Below are 27,720 nucleotides of genomic sequence, written 5' to 3'. Positions count from 1 at the left end.
TATAATGTGGACATTTACAGTTATTGTATCTTTTATCCTGGTAAATTGGAATTTAACCTAAAAAGTAACTCAATATTCCGAACTGGCACTAAAACAAACATGTGACTATTTTAACTATTCAGTGTCAGGGAATAATTAATTAAGTTAATACTTAATAAATGATGGTTCATAAATATGAGATCAGTGCAACACACACTAACTTCAAAGATGAAAGAAAAGCTATACACACAACCATGAAGCTCTTGGGAATACTTTCCTCAAATCTTAGCCTGCTTCTAAATATTTTACTTGCTATTTTTCTTCTCCTTCCCAATATACAAAATTGATTAACTAATTAATTAATTAATTAGAACAAAATAAAACAATTGGCTCAAGCATGAAAAACACAGAGGTGAGGATGTTAGGGAGAGGAAGCCGAATATATCCAGCAATCGATAAGGTCAGTAAAGTCAAGGGCACGTGGGACTCCATTACCAGAACACAAAACAATGGCAAGTGGAAGACTCACGGTTTATCTCCTCTGAACTATCTTAGCAAATATATCCCAGCTTCTTCTCTGGGGTCCACGAAGGCTAAAGCTGAGAACAGAGAAAAGCGGTAGCATGGCCCCACCCTAAACACATCCTTTCTAATATTTTTCAAAATAAAATCAGCCTATAACGTTGAGGAAGGTCAGGTATCACGGGCACGGCCACAGGTGAGCTACAGCATGGCGACTCACTTGCTCTCCCCTGTTGCACACAGGAAATAAAATGAGATTGCATTGCAATGCATTGCTCCATTGCTTCCATCCTTCCTGGAGCTCACTCAGAGAGCCAACTTTCAGGGCCATCAGCTTTTGAGTTAAGAATCCCATTGTGCTCTTCTAGTCCATCCTAAATGCGTAGAGAAGGGAGAGTGACACCATGATGCTCTGCCGATCAAGCAAGAATGCTGGTGCTGCCAGTATCATTTACAAAGGCCCTGGAAAGAGGTGTTGAAGGAGCTGGGCATCTGCACTGTTGGCAACAAGTTAGTAGGTATCACAACTTAGAAGCCCAGTATCTCTCAGCCACAGAATGATTCTCAAGAGTAGAGTCTCATGCTCCTTTTCCAGATGATGTGACCAGGGATTTGGAAAAGAAAGCATCTTATTCCAAATAAATGAACCATGGAGCCAGACCACCATGGGTTCCAGCTGTCATCAAATACACCTTTGCTTTTTTGCCCTGCTTGAACTCATGAAAGGCAGATTAAGGAAGAGATTCCCAAGGTCTATTTATAATGGCATTTTATTTGTGATTTAACCAATAAAGCTTGCATGAAGGATCAGAGAAGCACACTGGCCAGTCTCTAGAGAGTTCTTACCTCTAACAATGCTCAACCAAAGGGGCAATCCTGTTCCCAGACTGTCTTCTCCCGCCTTATATTCATCTCTGCACCCAGCCATATCACTCCTGTCCCCACCTCCCGAGTACTGGGATTAAAGGTGTGTGATCCCAAGTGCTGGGATTATCTTTATGTGAGCTCTGCTTCTCTTTCAGACTGGATCAATTCTGTGTAGCCCAGGATTGCCTTAAATTAACGGAGATCCATCTGTCCCCCAAGTCCTGGGATTAAAGGTGTGTGGCACCAGTGCCTGGCCTCTAGTGGCTTAGTTCTGCACTCTGATCTTCAGGCAAACTTTATTTGTTAAAATACAAAGAATATATCAAATTGGCTCTTGGACCAATTCCCAGGGGAGGATACTGGTTACAGACCACATATGAATGATTATGCATGTATTTCTTCAGCTTTTCAGGCAAAGATGCTTCATGGAACTTATGTCATTCTAGGGGAAGAAAGGACACAGGTAGGTGTCATTCCTAGGGATTCCTTGAATAGCTGATGGGTGCTCATTTGCTTAAGCCACCCATGGAACATTCTCCCTGCCTTTTTTTGACTCTTTCTTTTGGCAGAACTTGGCCTTTTGAGTATCGAAAGACTTAGCTCTTACAGTCATATTCATACAATGGAAATGCATTGCCAGGCACAGCCTGAACCCTGGCTGCTGCTGTACCTACATTACACACTGTGCCAAATCGCAAGAGGCACCAGGAAAACCCAAAGACCATCTGCAGAGAAAAGGACAGTTTTATAGCTTGCTGATATTGGAGCGTGGGCTGGCATGATATTTCTGGAATGGTGATTTGGTGAGGAGAATTGCATGTTTTTCAAATCTGCATATGCAGCAGCTCACCCCTTTGGATTCACTCTATAGAATTGCTTGGATACTGAAAGTATGTTTGTGCAAAAAAAAAATCAGAGCAACATGTTAAACTAACAAGAAACTAGAAACTGGAAGCTAAAAGCCCAATGTTTGAAAATCAGGTAGGTAAATGATAGCATTACAGTATGAAATATTATCTTTCTTTTAATGTATTGCTTTTAAAGAGCACTGATTGCTGAGAAAAGTGCACAGGGCAAAAATAAATAAATAAAAGATGGAGCCCTAGGTAATGAATTAGCAGGAGTTTCAGAGTCTCAGTGTATGTTTGGAGTCCCAGGTGTATTGCTTGCCAGCTGTGTGCATAGAGATAAAGTTGATTAATACCCCTGGGCCTTGGTTCCACTGGATATAAAATGGACAGAGCTCAGATGAGAATTAAATACTTCAATATACATGATATGCTTAGGGCTTTGCTAAATAAGTTACAACTAATACTAGAACATGTAGTGAAGAACAGGTTGCTCCGACGAATGACATCTCTTTTCAGTGATTATGTCAAAGGATCATATTTATGAAGAGTCGAATCAACTACCAAGTACTAACAATGTCCGTTTTTGAGTCATGTCATGATAGGAGAATATTTAAGATTTTTTTTTTCTGCTTCCCATGCTTCTGGAGTGCAGCAAGGCTTTCTTTTGTGATTGCGGATGTCAAAGAGGGTAATTTTTAGGAATTCAGTCTTATATGTTGAGCTCTATGTAGAGAATAGAGCGGTGGTAGGCAAAGGTCCTCCTGTTGCCTCCAGCTTGGAAATGAACCTACATTCTCAAGAACTGATTGGTTTTTAAGAGACCTGCCAATCACGTTCCATTCCAGAGCGCAGAATACTGTACCTGGGACACAGTGAGGGCTCAACACCTTCTCTGCTTTTTTCCCCCCTTTATTAATTCCTAACAGGGCTCAGGAGCCATTCATCATGTGGGTTTGAAAACAAATTTTCTTCCCACTCTCAACCTATCAGCCATCTGCCACCTTCACCACATCAGCAGCACACATTTTATGATTCTGCATGTGTGTGTGTAGCATGTGTGCACATGTGTGATATTGTGTGCATTCAAGTGTGTGAGAAATGTGTGTGTACATGTTTTAGTGAGGGGGATGTATGACGGTGTATAAAAGCTTGTGTGTATATGGCAATGCATGTGTGGGGGTGTGTAATATAGGAATATGTGTCAGAATGTATGACTATGTGAGTGTATTATGAGAATTGCTTAAGTATGGGTGTATGTAAATGTGGGAAAATGGGTGAATATGTATGTTGTTACGTGTGTAGAAATGCCTGTGTATATGAATGTGTATGGGTTTTGTTGGTAAACTGAGAAGTATCCACATTCCAGAACCAGATGCTTCCTGAACCCATTTTCAGTGACAAAGTGCTAGCAGCCACGTCATCCCCAGCTGCCGAATGCAACACATTCCTACTGTTGCCATAAGTCATGGACCTTTTATAAAGCCTGTGGCAGCATACACCCACTCCTTGCACCCACTCAAAGGTGGTCCTTTGCACGCTCCTCCCCCAATAAATATCTTTGAGCAAGGTCTGTTGCAAGGTATAACTGTGGCATTCCTTGGTCCTCTGATTGCTGAAAAAACCCACTAATGGGTATATGCATGACTTTGTGTGTGTATGTGTGCAAGCCACTGAAATATGTAAAAGTATATAAGTACATATGCAAATAAGAATTGTGTGGGTGTGCAAATGATGTGTACAGAAATGTAACTGTGCATATGTTTACATATGTAAATATGAATGTGTGTGTATGAGAAAGAAGAAAAGAAGTGAGATTATGAGCATCAAAATTCTCATAGAGGTAGCAGCGAACATTTGGGCAACCAATCACTAGAGAATCATGAAAGGTGCAAGAACATTCTCTCTCTTCTGGAAATAAGGAGCCTTTCTTTCTGATCTTCCAGAATAAAGAAGAAGTCATCTCAAATTACATGAAAACATAAAATAATAGAAGGCTGCTCACAAAACCCAACTAGGGAAGTAGCAGGTATCTAAGGACGCAGGTATCTGAGGATGCAGGTATCTTAGGACGCAGGTATCTAAGGATGCGGGTATCTAATGATGCAGGTATCTAAGAATGCAGGTGTCTATGATTATGCTATCTAAGGAGTATAAGACAAAGACTTTTATCTGACTCAGACCCAGGACCAAATGAATGGAAAGACCAGAACAAGCTCAGTGGGAGGGAGGGAGGTCACTTCTGGGCTCTACACACCTGCCATAAAATCTGTTGTCTGAGAGCATCTAGAAGGTCCATTCAGCTTGTCCTTTCTTCACACCAGAGTGAGCAGGATGGAGCTTGACAAAGTGACCTCACAACCAAAACACCCACAATGCAGAAGCTATCCTCAGTGTATGGCCATGAGTACAAGCAAGATATCGCCTTGTAATTGGGTCTTGGTGGTCAGACTGAGCCTGCCCACTTCTTAGTCCACAGAATAGAATGGGTGGACCTGTCCAACTGCTTTAGCCATAGAAAGGAACTCCTTCTGGTCAGCAGTAGGATTTCTGCCAATGATTGCCCTTCCTGCACAAGTATCCATGCATCCTGAGTAACACCATCCACATTAAGGGGAACACATGGTTGAGAGAGGAGCAGGTGATTGTGCATCTCAATGAAGGACAGTGATTTTTTTCTATTATATGATCTTTAGGAGTCTATAATTTTTTCTAGGACCTTCAGTTCTTCCTTTAAAAACACAGCATAGGTATTGGTGAAAGGATTTGGACACTGCTAACAGCACCTTTCTTTAGCACTTCTGACCAGCCATGTGAGCTCTTAGAGTTGGTGATCTCACACAGAAGGCAAGGATAGCACAGTCCCCTCACATACCTGTCACAGATGAAATCAACATAAAAAGTGCCTGATGTATTAACGGAACTGGATTGAATGCTAATACATTTTCCTCATGATCATGATAATCATTGCCAACACCACAGCATTAGGTTTGGGTCTTGATTAAAACACAATTGCCCTGGGATAAATAACACTTGATATTGTCCTCCAACATCAGCCTGGTAAATTAGAAAGACTGCTAGACCGGGTTACAGTCTCAACCCAATTACTAACTCATTACCAATTTATGAAATGCTGAAGCCCAGATGACCTTTAAGTCTTCCTCAGCTTCAGCATCCACCAAGTCCATGTTATAGACAGTGGTTCTCAAAGTATTTTCTGGAGGCCAGCAGTCTCAACCCTGATGGAGAACTTATGAGATTTAACTATATCAATCAATCAAGTTTTGACCTTTCTTTAAGAAGACTTAGAAGGAGGGGAACATTGCATCCTCGTACTTGGGCTCTAAGTAGAGAAAGAAAGATCACAGAATATAGGGATCTATGGTACTGAAAGAAACCATAAATGAAAATCACGTCAGGCATCTTATTCTAAGAAGGTTCTCAGCCTAGTTCATCCCCATTCAGTCTCTTATTGCAAAGTTAGGATAAAATCCCATGATACAAACTGTCCATGTTCCATCAAGAAAATTGAGGTTTAGAAAGGATTGTTCCTAAAAGTCAGAATCTACTGTTTTCAGAGACTGAATTTCTCCCCGGATTTTTACTGAGAGTGGTCTTTCTCTCAGCACTGTCAAACATGTAATGCTGGAATCCTCGGAGAGCCACATGGAATTCCTGCAGTTTCTTCTACTGTCAGGTTCTGAGAAAAGATTCTATTAGGAACATCTGTTTCCCAAACTTGATCCTAGGCTATATTCCCTTCTGATTTTTCTTGAGAGAAACAGTTTATTTATAAACTAAGAAAAGGTTCATCACATTTCCAGAAGAAGAAGCAGGTTTGGTACAGAAGTAACAGAAAGCCCCAACATAGACGAGCCTATGGCTTCTTTCCTAAAATCTAAAATTGTATACTACTGTCACTGCTGAAGAGAGGAATGAACGCAATCAAGAAACTATGGATAGAAATATTAAAACACAAAGTAGCATCAAAAATCAACAACACAATGATGCAATTAACACATACGTGTCTATATTAACTTTAAATACCACACTTTAAATATCCATGGTCCCAATTTGCCAATCAAAGCCACAAGTTGTCTGACTGAATGGATCAAGAAACAAATTCCATCTAGCCGTTGTCTACATAAACACACTCTAGCCTTAAAGATAGGCACCACCTTAAAGCAAAAGGATGGGAAAAAAAGTACTTCAATCAAATGGAACCAGGAAGCAAGCAGGTGTAACTGTCCTACTATTTGATAAGAGCATTTTATCCCTCTGATTTTAAAAAAATGAACTACAAACTAAAACTAACCAGAAAAGATGTAGAAAGATACTCCATTCTAATAAAGGGAATAAACATTGCTATCTATACTAAACAGACATGCATCAAAATCTATTGCCCCCAATTTCTAATTTAAAAAATATAGTCTCTGGGTTTAAAAGTACAGAAAACACCAGCCCATTAATAGCATGTTATTTCAGTCCCCTACTCTCTCCCACAGTCAGGTTCATCTTGACAAAAAAGAAAGAGAAGAATATCAGGATTAATTGGCATCATACATCAACTGGACCTAACAGATATCCATGGACTGCTTGCACCCAGACAGCAGAGAACACATGCTCTCCTAAGCAGCAAGTGGACGCTTTTCTAGAATAGAACACATGCTGCGACACAAAGCAAATCTTTACAAATTCAAAGGGATTGAAATAACTACTTGTATTTTACTCTATCTGACCACATTGCAATAAAACTCCCAATTGACAGCAAACAAGTCTCTGGTAAATACATAAACTCGGAGATATAACAACTTACTACTGAATAATGACTGTGTCAAAGAATAAATCAAGAAAGAAATAAAAAGTTTCCTAAATCAAAATGAAAACACAACACAGTAAAGACCTCTGGGAACATTGAAAGCAGTCTTAGGAAGGAAATGTACTGTTCTAAGTGTTTATAATTAAAAAAAATCAGAAAAAAACACAAATAAATGGCTAAATATTACAACTAAAACAATAAGGAACTGGCACAAAAACAGACACGTAGACCGATGGAACAAAATCAAAGACCCAAACATAAAATCAGCATTTTATGTTTGACAAAGATGTCAAAACTTTAAACTAAAGAAAATGAAGCAACTTAAACAAATGATGCTGGGAAAACTCTCCTGCAAAAGAATGAAATTAGATCTGTAACACTTTGCAATTGATCTGAAACACTGGAACTGCTAGATGAAAACATAAGCCGCTCTCTCCATTCTAGAGGGGGAGAACTGGACTTTCTGAACAGGAATCTATCTGCCCAAGAATGACAACCAACAACTGACAAGTGGCCCTCCACAAAACTAAAGAGCTACTGCACAGCTGAAGAAACAGAGAGGCAAAGAGGAAGCCCGCAGAATGGAGGAGAATCCTTAGCAGTTATCCATCTGATGGAGGACTAATATCCAGAACATACAAGTAAGTCAAAAACAAATCATCAAAAATAAAAATAAAATAAAAACTGGAATGAGGCCCGAAAAGAAAATTCTCAAAAGAAGAAAAAAATGGCAAGAAGTAGCTTTAAAAAATGTGCGATCACCCACTGATACAAGGGGACTGATCTAATGAGAGTTCACCAAGGCCAGTTGGACTGGGACTGAATGAGCACGTGATCCAACCAGATTTTCTGAATGTGGCCGGATTCTCTGAATGTGGCTGGCCCGGAGCCTTTCTGAAAAGCCATTGACAATGACACTGGGACTTGTTTCCTCTGCATATACTGGATTTTTGGGATCCAGTCTGTTTGGATACTCACCTTCCTGGACCTGGAGGGAGGGGGGAGGAACTTGAACTTCCCACAGGGCTGGAAGCCCTGACTGCTCTTAGGGATGGAGAGGGAGAAGGAGGGGGAGGAGGGGGAGTGGGAGGGTGTTGGGAGGAGGGGCGGAAATGGAAACTTTCATAATTTAATAAACTTTGAAAAAAAATGTTCATCATCCCTAGCCACTACAGGAATGTGAATCAAAACAGCTTTGAGATTTTGGTCTCACCCTAGTCAGAATGCCAAAGATTAACAAAACACCCGATAGCAAATGCTAGAGGAGGTGTGGGGAAAGCGAACTTTGATCCACTGTTAGTGAAATTGTAAAGTGTTGCGCCCACCTGGAAAACCGCATGGAGAGTTCTCAAGAAGCTAAAAATACATCTACCATGTGACCCAGCTATACCACTTCTTATCCTATGCCTAAAGAACGCCACATCCTCCTCCACAGGTGTACAGCCATGTTCATTGATTCTCTATTAACAGTAGCTAGGAAAAGGAAACAACCTAAATGTGTTTTAACAGACAAACGGATAAGGAAAACATGGTAGCTCTATACACTGTAAAATACTATTTAGCTATAAAGAAAAATTAAATCATATTGAGTGTGTTAACCCAAACCCCAAAAGTCCAATGGTACGTGTTTTCTCTTATTGGAGGCTGCTAGCTCCAAATCTTCAGATGTGTGTATATATCCTGGAGTACCTACAGAAGCTAGGAAAGTAAAATATGACCACTGCTGTGGGAGGGGTGTGGAGAGCCATGGGGGGCTAGCAGGTTACAAAGCAATCTGCTCAGGAAAATAGAGGGGCAGAGACTCTATTTAGAAAGGTAAGAGGAAAATAAATATAGGAGGGAAGAGAGTAAAACCACAATAAGGATGTCTGAAAAGTCATAAGCAATGATACTATTAACTATCTACCTAAAATAAACATTTAGTTCAAACAAATCCATGTATAAATGTGCACATGCTGATTGAATGAAATTTTCTCATCTGCACTGAGAAGAACCAAAGACTATCTATCAAAAACCCCACCACTATGTCTGAGAAGCCTTCTTCTGAGTTATTGGTCAGCATTGACCAAGATGCCACAAAGGCCTTTGGTTTCCCTCCAGAAGTAAAGCTAAGTTCCTATTGCTGAAGAAACCGTGTACTTCAGACAAAATGAATTTGAAAGAAAGCAAAGAGGAGTATATGAGAGGGTTTGGATGGAGGAAAGGGAAGAAGAAAATGATATAATCATAATGTCAATAATAAAAGAAACAACTTTAAAAATTAATTGCATACATGTTTATAATTTTCAAAGAATAAATATTAAGAAATTCAAAATAACTACTATTATCCTGCAGCAATAGAATGAATTTGGGGGAAAGGGGAGGTGTGGGGGGTGCTGGGAGGAGTGGAGGGAAGGAAAACTGTAGTTATGATGTAATATATGAAAAATAAGGAGTATCCATAAACCTAGAAAACATAGATAGCAAATTCATATGCAAGTATCTCATAAAGTATTGTGATGGAACTGGAAAGATACTCCATGTTTCATGCACATATACATATATGTAAGTAACGCACACAGGAGAGAGGGAGGAGAGAGAGGCAGAGATGAGAGAGGAGAAAGAAAGGAGGAATGGAAAGGAGGAGAGAGAGAATAAATTCCTGACCCATGCATACACCCATTTGACTAGCATGGTGTCTAGCATACAGTTGGTGCCAGATAAACCTGAGGGGCTTAGGTCTTGATAGAGTGGTCTGGCAATAAACCATCTGACCTTCCAGAAGTATCCTTCTCTCTGCTTTATCCTTAAGTCTTCCCCAGCGTTCTGTATACAAAGACAGCACCAAAGGGGAAACTCAACTTCTAAGAACTATTTTCAAAAATTCAACAATAAATTAAATATTAATGAAACATTCATAATATACCACCACTTCAAACATATATACTCAGAAACAAGGGCCATGAGAATCGCCTAGAGGATATGGTAAGACACAGACTGCTGTCCAACCCGTCTCACTCCCAGTCCCTGATGCTTCAGACCTGGATCAGAGCCCAAGAAGTGACATTTTCAACAAGTCCCTACATGCCCTCCACACCACCTATAATCTCCACAATAATTCTGGGAAGACAGGTTATTCATTCTTTGTTCAAGAGTTCATTAACCTGCCCAAGATCTCATAACTGGCAAAAGCCAGATGCCAACACCAAACCTAGCTGTTGTGACTTAACTATCATAGTCTGTCCATTGTATCCTGCTACCGCTTCTCTAAGTGAGCATTTGACTTCATTGAGGTAAATTTCAAATCAGACCTGAGAACCACACCCTGAGGGCAGAGCAGTTTGGCCATCAGAAGAAACCTCCCCTTAATGTTTCTCAAGTCACACAGGTTTTCAGGAACAGCAATTCTGATGACGCTGGACGGAGAGAGAAGCAATAAAACCCATGTGCTCGCAATCAGTGGCCAGGATGACCGTGCCTGGGGTTTAGGTTCAAGAGCCTTATCCTCTAACCCACTTGCAGCTAAGAATTCCTTTATGGCCTTTGCTAAAATGTCAGCCTTGATTGACATAGCTTGCACTGTGCCCTTTAAGCACACTGAAGAGCTGCGAAATAGGTCACAACTGACTACAAAGATATAAAGAGTCTCCCATTCTGCACAGCTGAACAAGGCCCACACTCTACCTGGAAGGACCACAGCTTTGCCAAGAGAAGGAATGCTGGGAGTTCACTAGGTAGCTGACTGCCGATCTGGCTAGGATGCATGGTTAAAGCCTGTACTATCCTGATGGCGGCTCTGTATGAAACCCAGCAGTGTGACCTCTGGACACTGCTTAAGAAATTCTTTTCATTGTTTTTCCATGTAACTGAGGTCTAGAACTTGAACATCACGGAGTAGGCCCAAGTCCTTTGCTTTGTAAGGAGTCTACAGCTGTGAGAGATACACACTTATTATGGTATACCTGCTATTCTTGCTGCCCCTCCTAATTCGATAATCAGTAACCCCCCTCTCACATTCCTTCATATTTATTCACTCTCTCTGCTTTTCTGTTCTCTCTTTCTCCATGCCCTTGCGCCCTGCCTATCCTTTTTATCACACACACACACACACACACACACACACACACTCACATACACACTACAGTTTTAAAGTATAAGGCTGCCAGCAAATCTTAATGCGACTATGATGTTGGAGAGTAAAGAATTATCAACTCTTTAATAAATCTACCCATTTTGTATGTAAAGTCGCTCTTTCTTCTGAGATGGTTGATGGTGATATTGACAAAATACAGGATGGTGGAAGGAGTTCAATAATTTTATTGATAATGAAATTCTACTGAGTTTGGCATTTTGCATTTGCAAAATGCGAACAGTGCAAATACGGCCCCTGGCGCCCCTGTGAAGATGAGGTATATCAGCCCAGTGCCAGTCACACCCATTTTCTTTGGAAGTATTATTGTCCTCCCTTTCCTTCTTCTTTTCTCCTGGACAAACAACATTATGGCGAGAAAATGGAGATAAAAATAAGCTTAGCAGAAACGGCCAACAAGCTAGCTGACGCAATAAATCAAAATTGTTTTCATCAGCTTTTGCTCCTTGATTTTTATGTAATCAAATAACAAAACGATTCCCTTCAAAATGCAAAAACTTAAGTCATAAAACCCAAAGCAATAATATTCAGTGGAACAAATAGGATGGACGATTTCCACATTTACAGCCAGCACTAAGGGGAAGCATATCAAGCCTGAGTACAAAGCAAATTACAGAGCAGAGGAAATCTGTAAAATAAAATCAGATTTAAGGGGAGTCAACATCCTCCTACCTCCTCTAATGAGGAGTTTGAAAATAATCAAAGTTAGCATGATGGCATAGATATTGGTTTGAGCTAACCCTACCAAATTATAAAAATTGCAAAAGAAAGTAATTGAAGAATTCATAATGAGATTTGCTTGGCAATGCTCAAAACCCAAAGCAAAGTAATTTAATAAGGGAGACTCAGAGGGGGCTTCCCTTGATCTTTGGACTGTATTATCCCAAACCAATCACCATCAAACAGAATTAAGCAGTAAGGGGTCATGCAGGGGCCAAATCAGTCAGTTGTATGTTAAAGAGTTTCAGAGAGAGAGAGCAAGCTTCACTAGGTCCAGGGCAGAGGACGTCGGCCCTTTCTTGACCATCACAGCCCTCCTTGCTGTCCTTCTGTCGGTACCCCAGCAACCCTGCTCATTCATGCGTCAGGCAGACACGTTCATGACTGTGCCTACGCACTTCCGCTTCTCACTCACTGAACATTTAGTTTGTTTGCTTTTTAAAAGCGTGCGTAATTTCAAAAGTTCCTGTGCTATTTCTGTTCTACCTTCCCCTAGGTCATTCCTGGGGACAGACCACAGCATAAAAAGGAGCCTCACTGGAGAGCAGCTGAGTCCTGAGGTCTGTGCCAGGCAGGGCACTGGAGAGTGGATGATATCTCAGGAGGCTCTGCACTTGGGCGCACAGTGCAGTAAGGGGAAGGGGCGGGGAGAGTGGGTGTTTCCACTAAAGCTTGGAAGATAGCCAGCCCTCAGCCTGGCAGTCAAAAAAGCATTCACCACAGTGTTAGGTTCTCCGGGAAGCGGACCACTAGGACTCTGGTAACAAGAGTCATGTCCGTGGCAGGTAGAAGCTGAGACATTGTTGTGACTACACTTCTAAGAGTCTCAGGCTGAGGATGTGGGGCTGAAGTAGAAGAATTAAGTTTAAGCACTGGGTGGGTTACAGACTTAGCCTGTCAGGAAGTCCCTGGAGAGCCACCACACTTCCTGTCCATTCTAGGCCTCTCTAACGTTAGTCAGAGGACGAATCTCCATGTTGTTCCAACATGGCTTGGGGACCCAAGGAAGAAAAGGAAGTCACTGACTAAAATAGGAAGGAGGCAATAATATTTGGTTCCAAATCAAACCTATACCTTCTATTTGGCCTTACATTAATTCTTGGTATTAGCCTGAATGCATAATATCCACTTTGGCATATTAATTAATCTCACCACTAGGAAACAAGTCAACTAATGAATAAATGGACAAAGATACCAAACACTTTAAACAGTATCACAGAATATGTATCTGGGGAAGAGGGTTCATGCTGGCTCATTTTAATGTTAATTTGACACGAAGTAGAGTTATCTGGGAAGTAGACCTCTTACTCTCTTAATCAAGAAAATGCATACATTGATTGACCTATAGGCAAGTCTTTAGAGCATTTTCTTGATGGATGATTGATGTGGAAGGGGCCAGTCCATTGTGGCAGTAACACTTCTGGGCTAAGAAAAGAGTCCAAGAAAGCCATGAGGTAAACAGCACTCTTCCTTGGCTTCGGGATTAGTTCCTATCTCCAGGTTCCTGCCCCAACTTCCCTCAGTGATGAACAATTACCTGGAATTGTAAACCAAAATGAGCCACTGTGTCCATAAGTTGCTTCTGGTCACAGTGTCTTATCACGACGACAGGAGCGCCAACTAAGACAGGCTTGTATGTGTATCCTATGTATCGTCTGTTATCCTTGAAGAACTGTAGACTTTTAACCACAATCTCGGTAAATTACCTCCCATGCGCCCCAGTTTGTGCACCACAGTTTATGATGGCAATGTTTAATCTTGTCCAGGGAGGTAAATGTATGCAACAGAAAATGGTTTTTATAACAGACCAGTTCCAAGAATAATTAATAAAATCAGGGGGAAACACATGAACACATGCATATGTATGAATGCACACAAAGACAAAAAGTCCAGCTTCTTACAAAGATTACAAGCAGCGAGATGACTCAAGGGATAAAGGAGCTTGCTGCCAAGGCTGAGCATCTGAATTTCATTCCCCAGGGCCAACATGGCTGAAGGAGAGAACAGATTTCTGCAAGTTGCCCTCTGACCTCTACGTGACTTCTGTATACACACACATATACAGACAGACACTCCGAAATAAATAAAATGTGATAAAAAGTGAAAAATTATTTTCTCTAAAAATAAATCACAAGGATTTAATGGGGAAAAAGATAAAGAAATCTGAATTTTTTAGGGGATGCTCTGCTCTTGTTCTTGTTTTATTTTTTTGTTTGGTTTGTTTTGTTTGTTTTTTTTGTGACACAGTCCCACAGTGCAGCCCAGGCTGGCCTGGGACTCACAAATTCTGTTGCTCTACCCTTCAGAGTGCTGCCCATTCCAAATCTGAGAGGACTTACACACTTTTGAATTTTTAAAAATTCCCTCAAATAAGATTGTCTATAATTCACTCAACCTCTACTTTTGGCAACACTCAGCATTATTTTGCTAAGACATTTTAAACATTCATACCTTTTTCTATACTATGACTTTGCTTTTGAAAATTAGACCTACAGAAATAAATCTAGTAACTGCTGAAAAAAACATTAGGCATGAAAATGTTCCTTACAATATTTATATGTGCAAAAACGTAGAGTTTATCCAAATGAGAACCAAGAAGGGAAAATTTAGGTAAATTCCCTTATACCTAATTATCAAAGTGTTAGTTAGACACTATATGACTAAGCTTTACAACAGTAAAGCCAAAATACACTTTAGAACATAATAAGTATGTAAACATTTGGTAGAAATATACAAAAGATTAAAATAGAAATTCCTGGATTCAGATTTAGGTAGTGCTAAAAAAGAATTAAATTTGGCTTATTCTGCTTATTTTAGTTTTATTTTTTTTTGGCTCCGTTTAACTTTTCAAAAATTTATTTTATTATTTGTGCATGTGTGATGCGTGAGTCTGGGCACCACACGGGTGAGGGCGTATGCACAGAAGACAACGCTCAGAACTCATCTCTCCTTTCTGCACAGTCTGCGGAGATCTAACCCGAGTCTTCAAGCTGGCACGGCAAGTGACTTTTATCTGCTGAGCCATCCCACTGGCCTTAGCATTTTCTTTCCTCCTTCCTTCCTTTCTCCTTCCTTCCTTCCTTCCTTCCTTCCTTCCTTCCTTCCTTCCTTCCTTCCTTCCGTCCCTCCTCCCTCCCTCCCTCTTTCCTTCCTTCATTTTAATTTTTAGCATTTTTCTTAATGGTTAAATACTATATGTGAATTATAAGCATAAGTGTGTGTTGCGTATATGTATAAACCTATATATTTTTGCTATTAAAACCACTTATTTTAATACTGCCACAGACTGGGGAAGACTGTGCATGTGGAGCTTGGGGGCACCACACAGTTAAAGCTGGGAAAAGGAGCACAGGAACCTTCAGTTACCGAGGCCTCTAGAACTTGGGAGACTGAAGCCTAAGAGCAGGAGAAGGGTTTAGAAGACAGCAATTGTGAAGCAGGGAAAAGATCATCACCTTCATCCGCCTACAAGGAAACTGGACGTTTAGTGAAGATACAAATGGACATTGTTCACCCCGAGTTCAGCTTCCTTTTCTGCCTCTCTGAATTCCATTATCTTTCTGCGTGTTTAATTTCCTGCTTGACAGTTTTCCCTTGCAGTCTTATACTTTTCCCTACAAAACAGAAAAGCACAGAGACATGTGGACTGCAAAATGTGTGTGCCCAATAAAACTATTCCAGGATGACTCCAGTCTCACTCGCTCAGTAAAGAAATCCCTGTTCTGTGCCCATGGTCGTTTCAAAATTAAAACACAGCCATTAGTTTCTGTCCACTGAATTCAGCAGGGGCACTTGGACATTAAATTTAGTGTGAAACCTCACCTCTTCATCTAAAAATGATTAATGTGCTATTTTTATTTTGAAATTTTAATTGATATATAACAACAGTATGCACACGGAATGAAGTACCATGTCATGCATGATACCTGTACATGCTACATAATGTTCAAATCAAGTTAAGCATGCTTACCACCTTAAATATTCATCAATTTTCATGATAATACTTTCTAACTCCTCCCTTCTAACTTTTAAAAAATGCACAGTACATTATTGCAATCTACTGATACTTCATATTTTGAACTTAATGAAAATTTAAAAAAACATATAAAATTTAAAAACTTGTAGGGAGTGCTTAAAGTAAGCAGATTTATTGCTCATATTAGGAAAGAAAACATATAAAATTAATGATCTACAGCCCAATATTAAGAAACTATATGAGTACAGAGAAAAATCATAACTAAAAATCAACAGAAGAAAAATGGTTTTAAGAAACGCTAAAGTTAAAACGGAAACAACAAAGAAGATGAATGAAGGAAAATTTAGTTAATTTTGGTTTTCAGAGCAAAACATATTCAGGACTCAGTATTATAAGGAGATATATTTTTATCTAATTTGTCCTTACATTAAATGTTATATCTATCAAAATCTCGACAATTTTTTGAAGAAATTGGCAAGATAATTCTAAGATTTAAACAAAAGTAAAGAGTTCAGAGGTGCAGAAACAATTTTATGTGAGAAGATAAAAATATTCATGCTTCTAGCTTATAGAATTACTGTAAAACTACAGTTATCATTTTTGTACTGGTATTAGAGCAGACATGTCAAGAGCAGACACAGAGAATCAGGAAACAGAGCACCATGAATATTGCCTCTGATTATCAAGAGATCTCATCTATGTGTTGGGCTAGCCAAGGATTATTATTATTTTTAGCAAATGATACCTGTTTAAGTGAACATATTATAGACAGTAGACAAACCCGAACAGCTATCTCATTCCAAATAAAAATACTTTAATACTAAGTATTAAATAATACTAAGTGTTAAAAGTTCTAGAAGAAACTTTGAATGTTAGATTAGGTGATAGATTTTAGGCAGGAAACAAGTATTAACCATAAAAAATTAAAAACTTATATATAGTATTTTATCAAAATTAAAATTTCCTGCTTCTCAAAAGACACCATTAAGAAAATGAATGGGCCAGTTACACTCTGGAAATTATATTTGTAGCACTGATGTTTCACTGAGGACTTATAGTCTGAATATATTAAAAATTCATATAAATCAGCAATGAAAAGATGAAAAGCCCAATAAAATTTACCAAAAGGCTTGAGCTCACACTTCTGAAGAAGATGTATGCCTGTCCAATAAGCACATGAAAACCTAGTTAACATCAGTAGCCACCAACTTAAAACAGCTAATGAGGCAGTTCTTCACACCCACTGAACTGACTATAATTTAGCCAAAAAAGTTAAAATTGGCTGTAATTTCAAAGCCAGTCACAAAGACTAGCAACACTAATATTGGTTGGACTGTCTAGAAACCTGAGCTTACATAAGCGGTGTGTTGCCCATGGGTGTACGAAACGGCATAACACCAGACAGGCATTTCTACACAATAACAGACCCACACCTCCTCCATGACCATGCAGGTCCACCACAATGTATCCAGCAAAGAAAAATAGGAACCCAACTCCACATAAGACTTCTGTAAAAATGTATCTTGCCCTATTCAAAATAGCCCTCAATTGTCAACACCAGCAATGTGCTCCAGGCAGAATGGATAAACGAGTTGAGAATTATACTTCAAAAGGAATCCTGTTCTAAACACCAAAAACAAAAGGAAGAACAGTTACAAAAGCGATCATCACAGTGCCATAGGCCAGTCTTATAGAAACTTTGTTGGGTGACACAAGGTGAGTAAGAGTATTTATATTTCGAATCCATTTATAGGAACCACAGAAAGGTAAATGTAATCCTGCATATCTGCAAATTCTGTGTGGAGAACATGACTAGAGAACATTTGAAGGTGATGGAAATGTATAATTTGCCTAAACTCCTGAGGTAAACAACATATATGTGCATCTTATTCTATGTATGCCAGTCGTTCCTCATGAAAGCCTGAGGGGTGCTTGTCTTTGCTTAATTTTCTCTTCCGAAATTTCATCCTCCTATGGCAGATGCTAAGGCAAGGTCCTGACATCTACTGAGTGCCTTGGGCTACAATCCTCACTGGTTTCTTCCAGCTGCACACATTGGCAAATCCATATCGCAGCTGGGCAGACATTCCGGAAGTCTCACCAATGATTCGACAAGGTGAATTCAATTGCTCAGAGCCACAGATTAAATTACATGCAGTTTATACTCACATGTAGAACTCCTAGGCAAAACCCACTCACACTGTATCTCTATAATGAGTGAATAAGGGAATAAATGAATGAGTAAAGAGACCATTCAACCTGTAATATGGAAAAAGTGCTGCAAAGCAGACACAAAAGGTATAGAAATGAAAAACTGATCATCCAATGTGAGTAGCTTACAAGGAAGGATGCTCAAAAACCTGTACCAGACTGGCTTGGAAGCAAATGGAGGACATAATTTAGGTCCTAAAGCATGCAGTTAGATATCAGTAGTTATTGCTTTCTACTGCCTGTATCTTGCCAGCCCGCTTCTTATTATCTATGCTGAACTATCCTGGTCTTTTAATCAAGCATTCCAAAAAGTACAAGAAGTGCCCTTTGCGGGAAGCATCCCTCTCTTCTCAGTAGGAAATTCCATTATGGCACAAAACCAGGATGCTGCCACATACACAGCCATCTCTATTACCTAGTCCTGCCACAGGTGGGTGCTATGGAGTTCTCAAGTTTCCAGTCTTCCAGTGGAATGCTGCTGTGCTTCTGGGGAACATCTCCCCATCCCCTCATAGAACTGATCCCCAACACCCAGCAAGGAGCGCACAGAGTGAGAGCAACCCTCATCACAGAGCGGAAAGGAAGAGGGCAGGCACCACTTCAGTAAGGCACTGAGAAGCCTTAGATAGGCGGAGAAATGAGTAAGATGTGTGTGTAGTGTTCTCCTTGTATTTCTTGTCTTACTCCGTGACCTCAGTGATATGCACCAAGAGGGAAAGAAACACTTTCTGTGAAGACTGTCGCTGCAAAAACTCCTTCCCTCCCTGAAAAATTACTATCTCTAGCCACAAGGTCCGAGACAAGCTACTCATTTATTTATTCAAAGAGCTCAATGAGCTGTAAAGATTGACATTTAAACTATCAACACTATATTCCATATGACAATGTTATTAAATATTAGATCTGATTTATGGAAAGGATTAGTCGTTTGGCAATCCAGATCAGCATGGTACTGCACAGACACTGGGTTATGTTGGATGTCACTTGCTGGAGCTGATTGGACTAAAGAAAAAAATATATTCCTGCCAGCAACATTAAAGTCTAGCTTCATGAGACATAGTTATTATCATATAAATTTGAAACACTTGGGAGTTCAATTCTGCATCTCAGAATCACTCTGATTGATAATTTTTAATAGGTTAAGAGTCAAAAAAATAAGACCACACATCTAAATAACCTTTGCTATGACACACGGAAGGATGAATCAGATTGCAAATGGAAGCGAGGCATGTAATTTGCTAGTGTTGCATGCATGTGGAAAGGAAAGAAAAGCCCTGTATGTGGAGTGCAAACACACTAAGGGAATGAAATCGCAGGGCTAGTCTGTGCAAACAGGCAACATTGGCTAAGTGACTGCTCCGCTCTTGTTTGTGTAACGTTGGGCAGTCACCCTTTCTTAGGTTAAAGTCCCATTTTTACATTTTGGAGACAGTGAAAGTCAATTACTGTCTTTTTAGGATGTAAACAACAGTGTGTGTAAGTCATTTGGCACCATGCCTGGTACTCAGAGAATGTGCAAGGGATGCCAAGGTGAGATTATACCAGGCTAGCACAAAATTTGGTTATAGTATAGTGAGGGAGAAGTTCTTATGTCACCTGAGATGGGCCAGAAAGAACAACAACAAAAAATAAAAAAAGCACACAGTGAACACATTACTAGAAGGTACAAAGACAAAGGCAGAGCCATTAGAGGTACCTAGGAGACCCTGAATGGTGCAGAGTTAGATGAGGAACTATGAGATGTGGCTGTAAACAGCACAATGGTGTAAAACTAAATTATGAACTAGTCAAAGGGTTTGTGAACTACTATATGGTATAGGGTTGTGCTGGATAGTTTTATGTCAACTGGACACAAGTTAAAATCATCTGATAGGAGGGAACCCCAATTAAGAAAATGCTTCCATAGATGGGACTGTATGCAAGCCTATAAGGCATTTTCTTAACTAGTGATTGATGAGGGAGGGCCCAGCCTATTAAAGTAGTACCATCCCTGGGCTGGTGGTCTTGGGTTCTAGAAGAAAGCAGGCTGAGTAAGCCATGAGGAGCAAGCCAGTAAACAGAACCACTCCATGGCCTCTGCATCAGTTCCTGCCTCCAGTTTCATGCCTTGTTTGAGTTCCTGGTCCTGGTTTTCTTCAGTGATGGACTACAATGTAGAAGTGTAAGAAAGAAAGCCAAATAAACCCTTTCCTTCCCAGGTTAATTTTTGTCATTATAGCAACAGAAACCCGAATTTAGACAAGGGTTAAGATATGAGTTGCTGGGTAGTGCACAGAGGATGAATTGCTGGAGGTACCTATGAGCTCCTAGGTGGTGGAGCACTAGATGAGGAGCCACTTGAGGAACTTATGAGCTATACAATGGTGTATGGCTAGATTACAGCACTTTCTAGGCCCCCATAAACTTCCAGATCATGCAGAATATAGATGATGAGCAACTAGCAGTGCCTATGAGCAACTGAATGATACACAGCTCTGCTATAAGACAACAGTCATGAATTTCTTTGGTAAACTAATAGATAATTATTTTAGGCTTTAAAAGCCATATGGTCTCTACCAACTTTGCTCAATTAGCAGGATATAAGGCAGAAATGGAATGCAAATGAATGGGTGGAGACATCTTCTAGTAACATTTTATTTACAAAAAATATATTTGGATTATAGCCATATGGCATAGATTTGCCAATTTTTGATGAGTCTTTATGGCTTAAGTTTTTTCTTTAGTTTTGAGAATTTCATATAAGTGTATAATGAAATATGATCATAATCTATCCACATTTCCTTCTTCCAGCTCCCAATATTCTCCATAGCATGTCTCCCTCCCAACTTCATGTTTCTTCTTTTCTTACGACCCACAAGGTTAAAGCTGCTTGTACACCCATGGCATTCCCTGGAGCATGGGAAATCTACTAGAGGCTACATCCTCAATAAATAGTGATCCTCCTTCCCCCAGAAACTATGCATTGCCAATAGTTTCTTAGTGAGGGCTTTCTTCTGGACACCATTTGTCCACCTACACTGGAATTGTCACCAGCTTGATAGCTCTTGTGAGGATTGCAGTAGTCTGCTCCTGTCTAGAACACACTTCCCAGCACCTCGCCCTAATCCTCCAGTCTTTGTGAGAATTCTTCTGTTGTCTTTCCTGATCCTTGGTGGTGGTGGTGGTGGGGCTATGGGCAAATTATCTGTGAGGTGGAAAGCTGGGTGCAGAATGGCTTTTATGCCGGGAAGAGGGGGTGACTATGGGGGAATACAGGAGGTAAAAAATAGGCATAATTCAAAGGAGGGAGATATGAAAAGCCACACAGAAGTCTACTATCATGCATCCCAAATCAAAGAAAAAATAAGTTAGATGATAGTAGAATACATGTGAAAAGAAAAAAGAGGGAAGAATAATGCGTGCAAAAGGATTAAGCATGGACGGTACAGTGAGATAGGGGAGAGGAGGGCATGGGAAATGGATGAACCAAAACTAAGGATGTGTGGGGAAAACTCAAGGAAATAACTAATTAGTAAACTAATTTCAAAACACAACCTAAGAAAGAATTTCAACAAAATTACCCTGCATGTGCAGATAATGGCGACCACTTAGTCTTCCTTTGGTCTGCTAAGTATGTATGGTTGAGAAGAGTGAAGGGCAGCCTCACCCCTTCTCTCTGCTACGCATCCTTCAGGACCAGAAGGATTACCTTCCAGGAGAAGACTATGAAGTCATAAGCCAAAAAATCAACCTGGCCACGTTTTCCCTGCTCTTCCATCAGAGAAACCTAGGGCTTATAACCTGCTAGCAGAGAGCAGGAACTGTGGGCTCAATTCACCCGCCACTGCTCCTGCAGACAGCAAACAAATGACTCATTCAGGAAGAGTGCAATTTTATTGAGATGACTGGCAGTTTTGCAAAATATAAGCATTGTAGTCTCTTCACAAACAAAAATATTCCTTCTCTTTCCGAATTGTTCCTTGCTGTCTTACTTGCAGCCCAGGACAGTCTGTGTTCTTCCTTGCCTGAGCAGTGTTGGGCACGAGGCAGTAGAACTCAGTTGCAGGGCAACCAGGACATAACTCTTCCAGCTCTGCTACTGTAGAAAAGGGATTGCTTCTTTCTAAGCAATATCCTAGGCAAGCTGGTTTCAGGTCATTAAAAGCTGCAGTACTTCCAAATAAAAAATAACAGCACTTCTCCAGCTTTGCCCAGATACTAAGGTCCTTGACTTTAGTAGCAATTAGATATGGCTCCACTTTTGCACACTGTCTGTAAATGGCGCCAGAGTCACCAAAGAACAACTGGAAATTAGAAGTGTGATTGTCCTTCTGTGACTAATGGTGGCTCCAGAAAAAGTCCCTTGGTAGGCATCTCTTAGTTAACCTCTGCAGAGCTATCTGCAGGTAGGCATCTTTTAATATCTTAATCTTACAGGGCAGTCTGCAGGGCACAGTAGGAAGCAGGTTCTGACTGGCATTTGGAGAGGCTGCTCTTCTAGGGAAGGTTGGGCTGCAGCCCATGTCTTCCGACTTGTCAATTCTCCCTACGGAGTTATACTTATGACATTAGGCACATGGTCTTCACTTAGAACATAACCAGAGGTAGTCTGGTCTGCTGTAGCCTAACAACCCGTAAGGTTACCAAACACATCTTCACGCAGGAAGGGATAGCACCATGGTTCAGAGAGGAAGTTTTTTGTTCCAGACCTTGCACACGAACCAGTGAAGGGGAAAGATCTGGTAGGGAATTGGAGCTCTTTTCCAATTAAAAAAAAAGTAACATTCTTCATTTTCTGGTAATACTATAAACTCACTTTTATGACCCTGACTATAAAAGCCTGAACATTTATTTATTCAGTACTGGCAGACAACTCCCTGCTTGGAGATTCAAATGCAAGGGGGGGTGTGACCCTGAAACCAGATTAGGGTTTATAAGATGATGTCATAAGTATATTAAAGATCCCAAAAGAATGATGTCCTGTATCTTGAAACAATGAGCTTGGATAAGGACTCTTTATTTGCATCTTTAACTGTTTGTTTTTTATACTGCTTTCTCAAGAGCAAGAACAATGGACAAGGGCTGACTAAGACTGGGGAGAGGCATCTCCCCAATGACCCATCTCCAGATCAGTCACCTCCTAGAGGGTGTTAATGGTATGTGTTGGTTGTCTGACACCGAAGCAGGCATGCAGACTAAACAGGAAAGGACGGGCACATCTGAAGCCAGACTTGGCTTGATTTTGTATGGATTTATCTGGATGAGCAGATAGATGCATAGAATGATATTAATCATATGCCTTGCTTTAGGATATCTGTTCATGATTCTTTTTGATAACTGAGTCATTTAACTTAACATTATGTGACATGAAAATATAAAAAAATAAAACCACTGCTTATCCAACAGCTAATGGTGACTCTGACTTATTCCAACAGTAAGTAACTGTTCTCCTTCCTGCTCCCCATGTCTCCCATCGGCAGAATCACCATGGTTACTCTTGTATTTTATCATTACTTTGGATGTGCATCTTAGAGTGCTTTATACATTTTTTAAAATGGGGTGATGGTATGTTATTTTCTATTAGTTGACCCAGATGAAATTGCCTTTAATGCATTTTTGTTCACTATTACACCGTGAAGATTCATCTACACCTTTCAAGGCAACTGTAGTTCATCCTTTTTATTGCAGATGTTTTTCATGTTATGGGTCCTTTGGATTGTTTCCAGGGTTTGGGCCAATGTTACCATGGCCTTTCCTGTCTCCAGGAGTTTGTGGGGACATTAATTTTTGGTCGATACACAGAAGTGGAGTTGCTGGGCCACGGAATACATGGCATCTCATTCTATAACAGAATGGCAAACCCTTTTCCAAAGGGGCTGTATTGAGTACAACCCCACCAACAATTAAGCACCTGTTACACTGCATCTTCTCTACCACCTCTCATTCTGCACCAGGCTAATACATCTTTATGATCTTAATTTGCATTTCATAAAGCACTAACGACTTTAAGCATCTCTCCCTGTGATTACTGGCCATATGTGTTGCCTCTCTGGGAAACGCCTGTGTAAGACTTTTGCCTAGTTTCCACTAAATTGATTGAACTTTCTGTTTTGGTTTGTAGATGTCCATCATATATTCTTTCTTGATACTCATACTATGTGACCACAAGTGCTGTCAACTATTCCATCCTTAAAATGTCTCCTGATAATCAGTTACCTTTTCTTTCTAAGAAGTACTAAATGGAGTGCTATTGCACTGCGTCTTTGTAAGATTGTCTGTGAGAACTGACTCTTTCTGAGATACAGAGGCCAAGAAAAGGAACTCCAAGCTCCTCACTTAAGTCCTCACACTCACAAAAAGGCAGTTAGTCAACTTTGTAGTCGTTATCTCCAAATGAAGTCACCTGCCACCACAAACTGGATGTCACAGATATAAGAGAACTGAGGAGCACAAGGCTGGAGCATCTAGTATAGTGCAGTTGGAATTAGGAAGGGCTAATCTTGTAAGCATGATTACGCCACAGTTACATAACATTTTATTATTCTGGTTAAATATAAAGACTTAAAAAATCTACCACATATGTTATAGAATCTTAAGTCCCTGCAAATAGATGTGTAAGAACGTATTTCCAGTTAGGATCCACCACACATTGAGGTCATGAAACAAAAAACACATTCTGCCAGGACATACTAAGTTTCCCACACAGAGCTGAGATCTCTCCTTTTGGATGTCCTAGGCTTCCCCTGGGATGGGGCTGAAAGGGTTGAGGGTGTGGTGTTAATCTCACAAAGAGTATAGCAATGTGATTAGGTGGCCACAGAAATTTGCCCAAGTTCAGTTCACATCTTTGGCACAGTACAGCGTGGCCAGAAGGTTTCTGAATCCAAGGAGAGGATGATTAAATTATTTGTTTGGGTGTGTGTGTATGTGTGTGTGTGTGTGTGTGTGTGTGTGTGTGTGTGTGTGTTGGGGTGGTAGCAGAATTCTTCAGGTAGGGAGGGGAGAGAGAGAAGGTAATAGTGAGGCCGGCCACTGGGAAGCAAGACTGTAGTACTGTCCTGGGGCCACTCACAGATTATAAGTGACCTTAGGGACAGTGGCTGCCCCACGCTAGGATTTCTGGACAGAAGGATGCCAACAGCAACAGCAGCAGTCACAAGACACCTGCATTTATCACACCACTTTTCTTCCATCAATCTTTAAAAGTCACAGACTAGCACACGGCAACGAATTTCAATCCTTAGTCTGGATCCCAAGAAGACAAGGAGTCTGAGTGTAACCGCAGTGAGACTCTGTGTCTCTGAACTTCATTGGATAATAGAGCAACTCTTGGTATAAGTCACTGTAGGAACCTGGCTAAATAAAGGAACAATGTCTGACAAGCTACTCAGGACAGTAACTGTCCTGCTTAGATTTTATTATTAGCTTGACATAACCTAGTGATACCTGGGGAAAGAGAACCTCCATTAAGGAATTGCCTCCAATAGATTGTCCTGTGGCATCAACTGTGAGGATAGTTTCTTGATTGGCAAGGAGGGCCCAGCTCACTGTGGATGGTGCCATCCCTGGGCAGTTGGGTCTGGGCTACATAAGAAAACTGGCTGAGCATGCCAGGGACAATGAATCAATAAACAACATTTCTGTAGTTTCTGCTTTAGTTCCTGCCTTCTGCTTCCTGCCTGACATCCCCCAAAGACAGACTGTAACCTGGAATCCTGAGATGAAAAACAACAATAACAGCCCTTCAATTCCAAAGCAGGATTTGGCCATGGTATTTATAACAACAGAAAGGCAAACCAGAAGACAATAGGATTTCTCTGACCTTCTACTCTGGCTCTGACCTCTTCCCTCTTCAGTACAGGCTCCATCCCAGAACCACTGTCCTTCCTATCATTTGCAAAACACCCCTTCTCCATAGTACAGCCCAAAGATGTTCTCCAATCATCTCTGCCCCATGTGGCCTTCCCTGTGCTAGCATCTCGGGCCACGTGACATGGGTACAGCTGTCCGGAAGGTTCTCATTGCTCACTTGGAGCTCTGTTTTCACCAAGTGCTTTCAGCTATAAGGAGCAGGTTCATGGTGCCACAAGATGAACAGCAAATGTGGAGAGAGGTCTGAGGCTCTGTTTTAATCTCTCTGCCCTCCCCTGACCAACCTTCCCGAAGAAACCTAGACAGCATCTACTGCACAGCTCTTCTCCTTCTACAGCTAAGAGTGGGCATCAACTTGAGCAATAAGAGGATGGATTACCTACAAGCAGATGCCTCTGGGAAGATATCTCTGGTCTAAAGCATGATACAGTTCATGGCCTCTCTCCCAGTTCTTGTACCCGGATCCCAGTTGTGCCTACCTTTCTGATGCCTTCTGAAGGACTGGATACACAGTTGTCGGCACCTCCATTCTTGCTTATGGTCCGCCAGAGCTCAGCAAAAGTGCTATCCTGCTCCAGGGGATTGGTACCCTTGGCTCTGAAGTACTCGTATACAGCAGAATCCCGCACAGTGCCATAAGACATCTCCAGTTGCTTGGACAGGTCCTGAAATGTCCTGAAAGTCAGAGAGTGACACATTGGTACTTGCTGCATACTATACATTGTAAGGATAAAACGGCCTGTGAGCTCCTCCTGAGTTCTAAGTCCTACACCGACCCATTAACCACATTCCTCACACCCAGCAACCAAATGCCTCAGCCTGGAGCCCAGCTTCCACATGTCACAGCTACGTTTCCTCAGTAAGATGACTGAGCATATAAAACCAGGTATTGTATTGAGATCAAAGGATGAAACAGTAAGTGAGAAATGATTCCTGCCATCAGCAAGCTATGAGTCTAGCTACAGAAATATACATAAAGGCAGGAAATCACAGTGTAACAGAGTCGGGGCAGCACAACACACAAACTACTGGTGTTTCTGCCCTGCGCATCAAAAAGCTGAGCAGGCAGGATGGATGATGTAGACAGCTAGTCCCAAGACTTTGGGTTACTCTGGCACAAACACACATTAGGATACTGAATCAATTAATAGATGTCCCCTCCCAAACTTGCAGATATGCTGGAGTTCCAGCCAATTAATGATGCTGAGTACCTAGTAACCAATCTGAGTGGTTCTAGCAAGACACGGATTAGAAGGCCAGAGTGTCTCAGGACGTCTCTTCAGCAGCCTGGAAACAGACAACTAAACAGGGCTCAGAGAAAAAGGGTTTCTTTCTGAAAAGAGAAATGCATATACTTCCCAACTTTCTGCTTTGTATGGTAGCAAAGCCATCTTGAACTGAAAATGCCACTAAGCTGAAAATGTGCTTTATACACCTGCCTAACTCTACTGTGTCTACATCACCCATGTTATCATACATGGAATACCATAAATAAAGTATGATATATCCACTACTTATTTAATATGTGTACGTGTGTGTGCTCGTGCACCCATATATAAATCTGGCAATGCAGCACACTGTGGAGGACCAATCTAAATCCACAGGATCACCTGGCTGACTTGAAGATCCAGTCACTGCTGCCACCCAGTCCCACAAGAGAGAATCTTTCCACGTATCACTAGCCTGGGAAGAGATCCAAACTCAATATTTAAAATACAGTTTTTAGTGCTTGTTATTTTCACATCATTAGATAATCAAAGAGACTTTAGTTGAGCCTCTGCTAAGTCAGGAATCCTTT

At 40.8% G+C, this 27,720-nt stretch overlaps 1 protein-coding gene across 3 annotated transcripts in view; it reads right to left on the bottom strand.

The window, feature by feature from the left end:
* Positions 1-27,720, bottom strand: part of Grid1 (glutamate ionotropic receptor delta type subunit 1) — a 760,241-nt gene that overhangs the window by 23,013 nt on the left and 709,508 nt on the right. For all 3 annotated transcript variants that reach the window (XM_085687861.2, XM_085687860.2, XM_048421321.3), the window contains exon 13: positions 26,402-26,597. In XM_085687861.2, the coding sequence (XP_085543987.2) occupies positions 26,402-26,597 (196 nt within the window). The remainder of the gene's footprint in view (positions 1-26,401; positions 26,598-27,720) is intronic.

The sequence above is a fragment of the Myodes glareolus genome, chromosome 5 (assembly GCF_982192425.1).
Source record: "Myodes glareolus chromosome 5, mMyoGla1.1, whole genome shotgun sequence".
Taxonomy (NCBI): domain Eukaryota; kingdom Metazoa; phylum Chordata; class Mammalia; order Rodentia; family Cricetidae; genus Myodes; species Myodes glareolus.
Note: the sequence above shows the minus strand (reverse complement) of the source record. Positions and strands in the feature narration are given on the sequence as shown.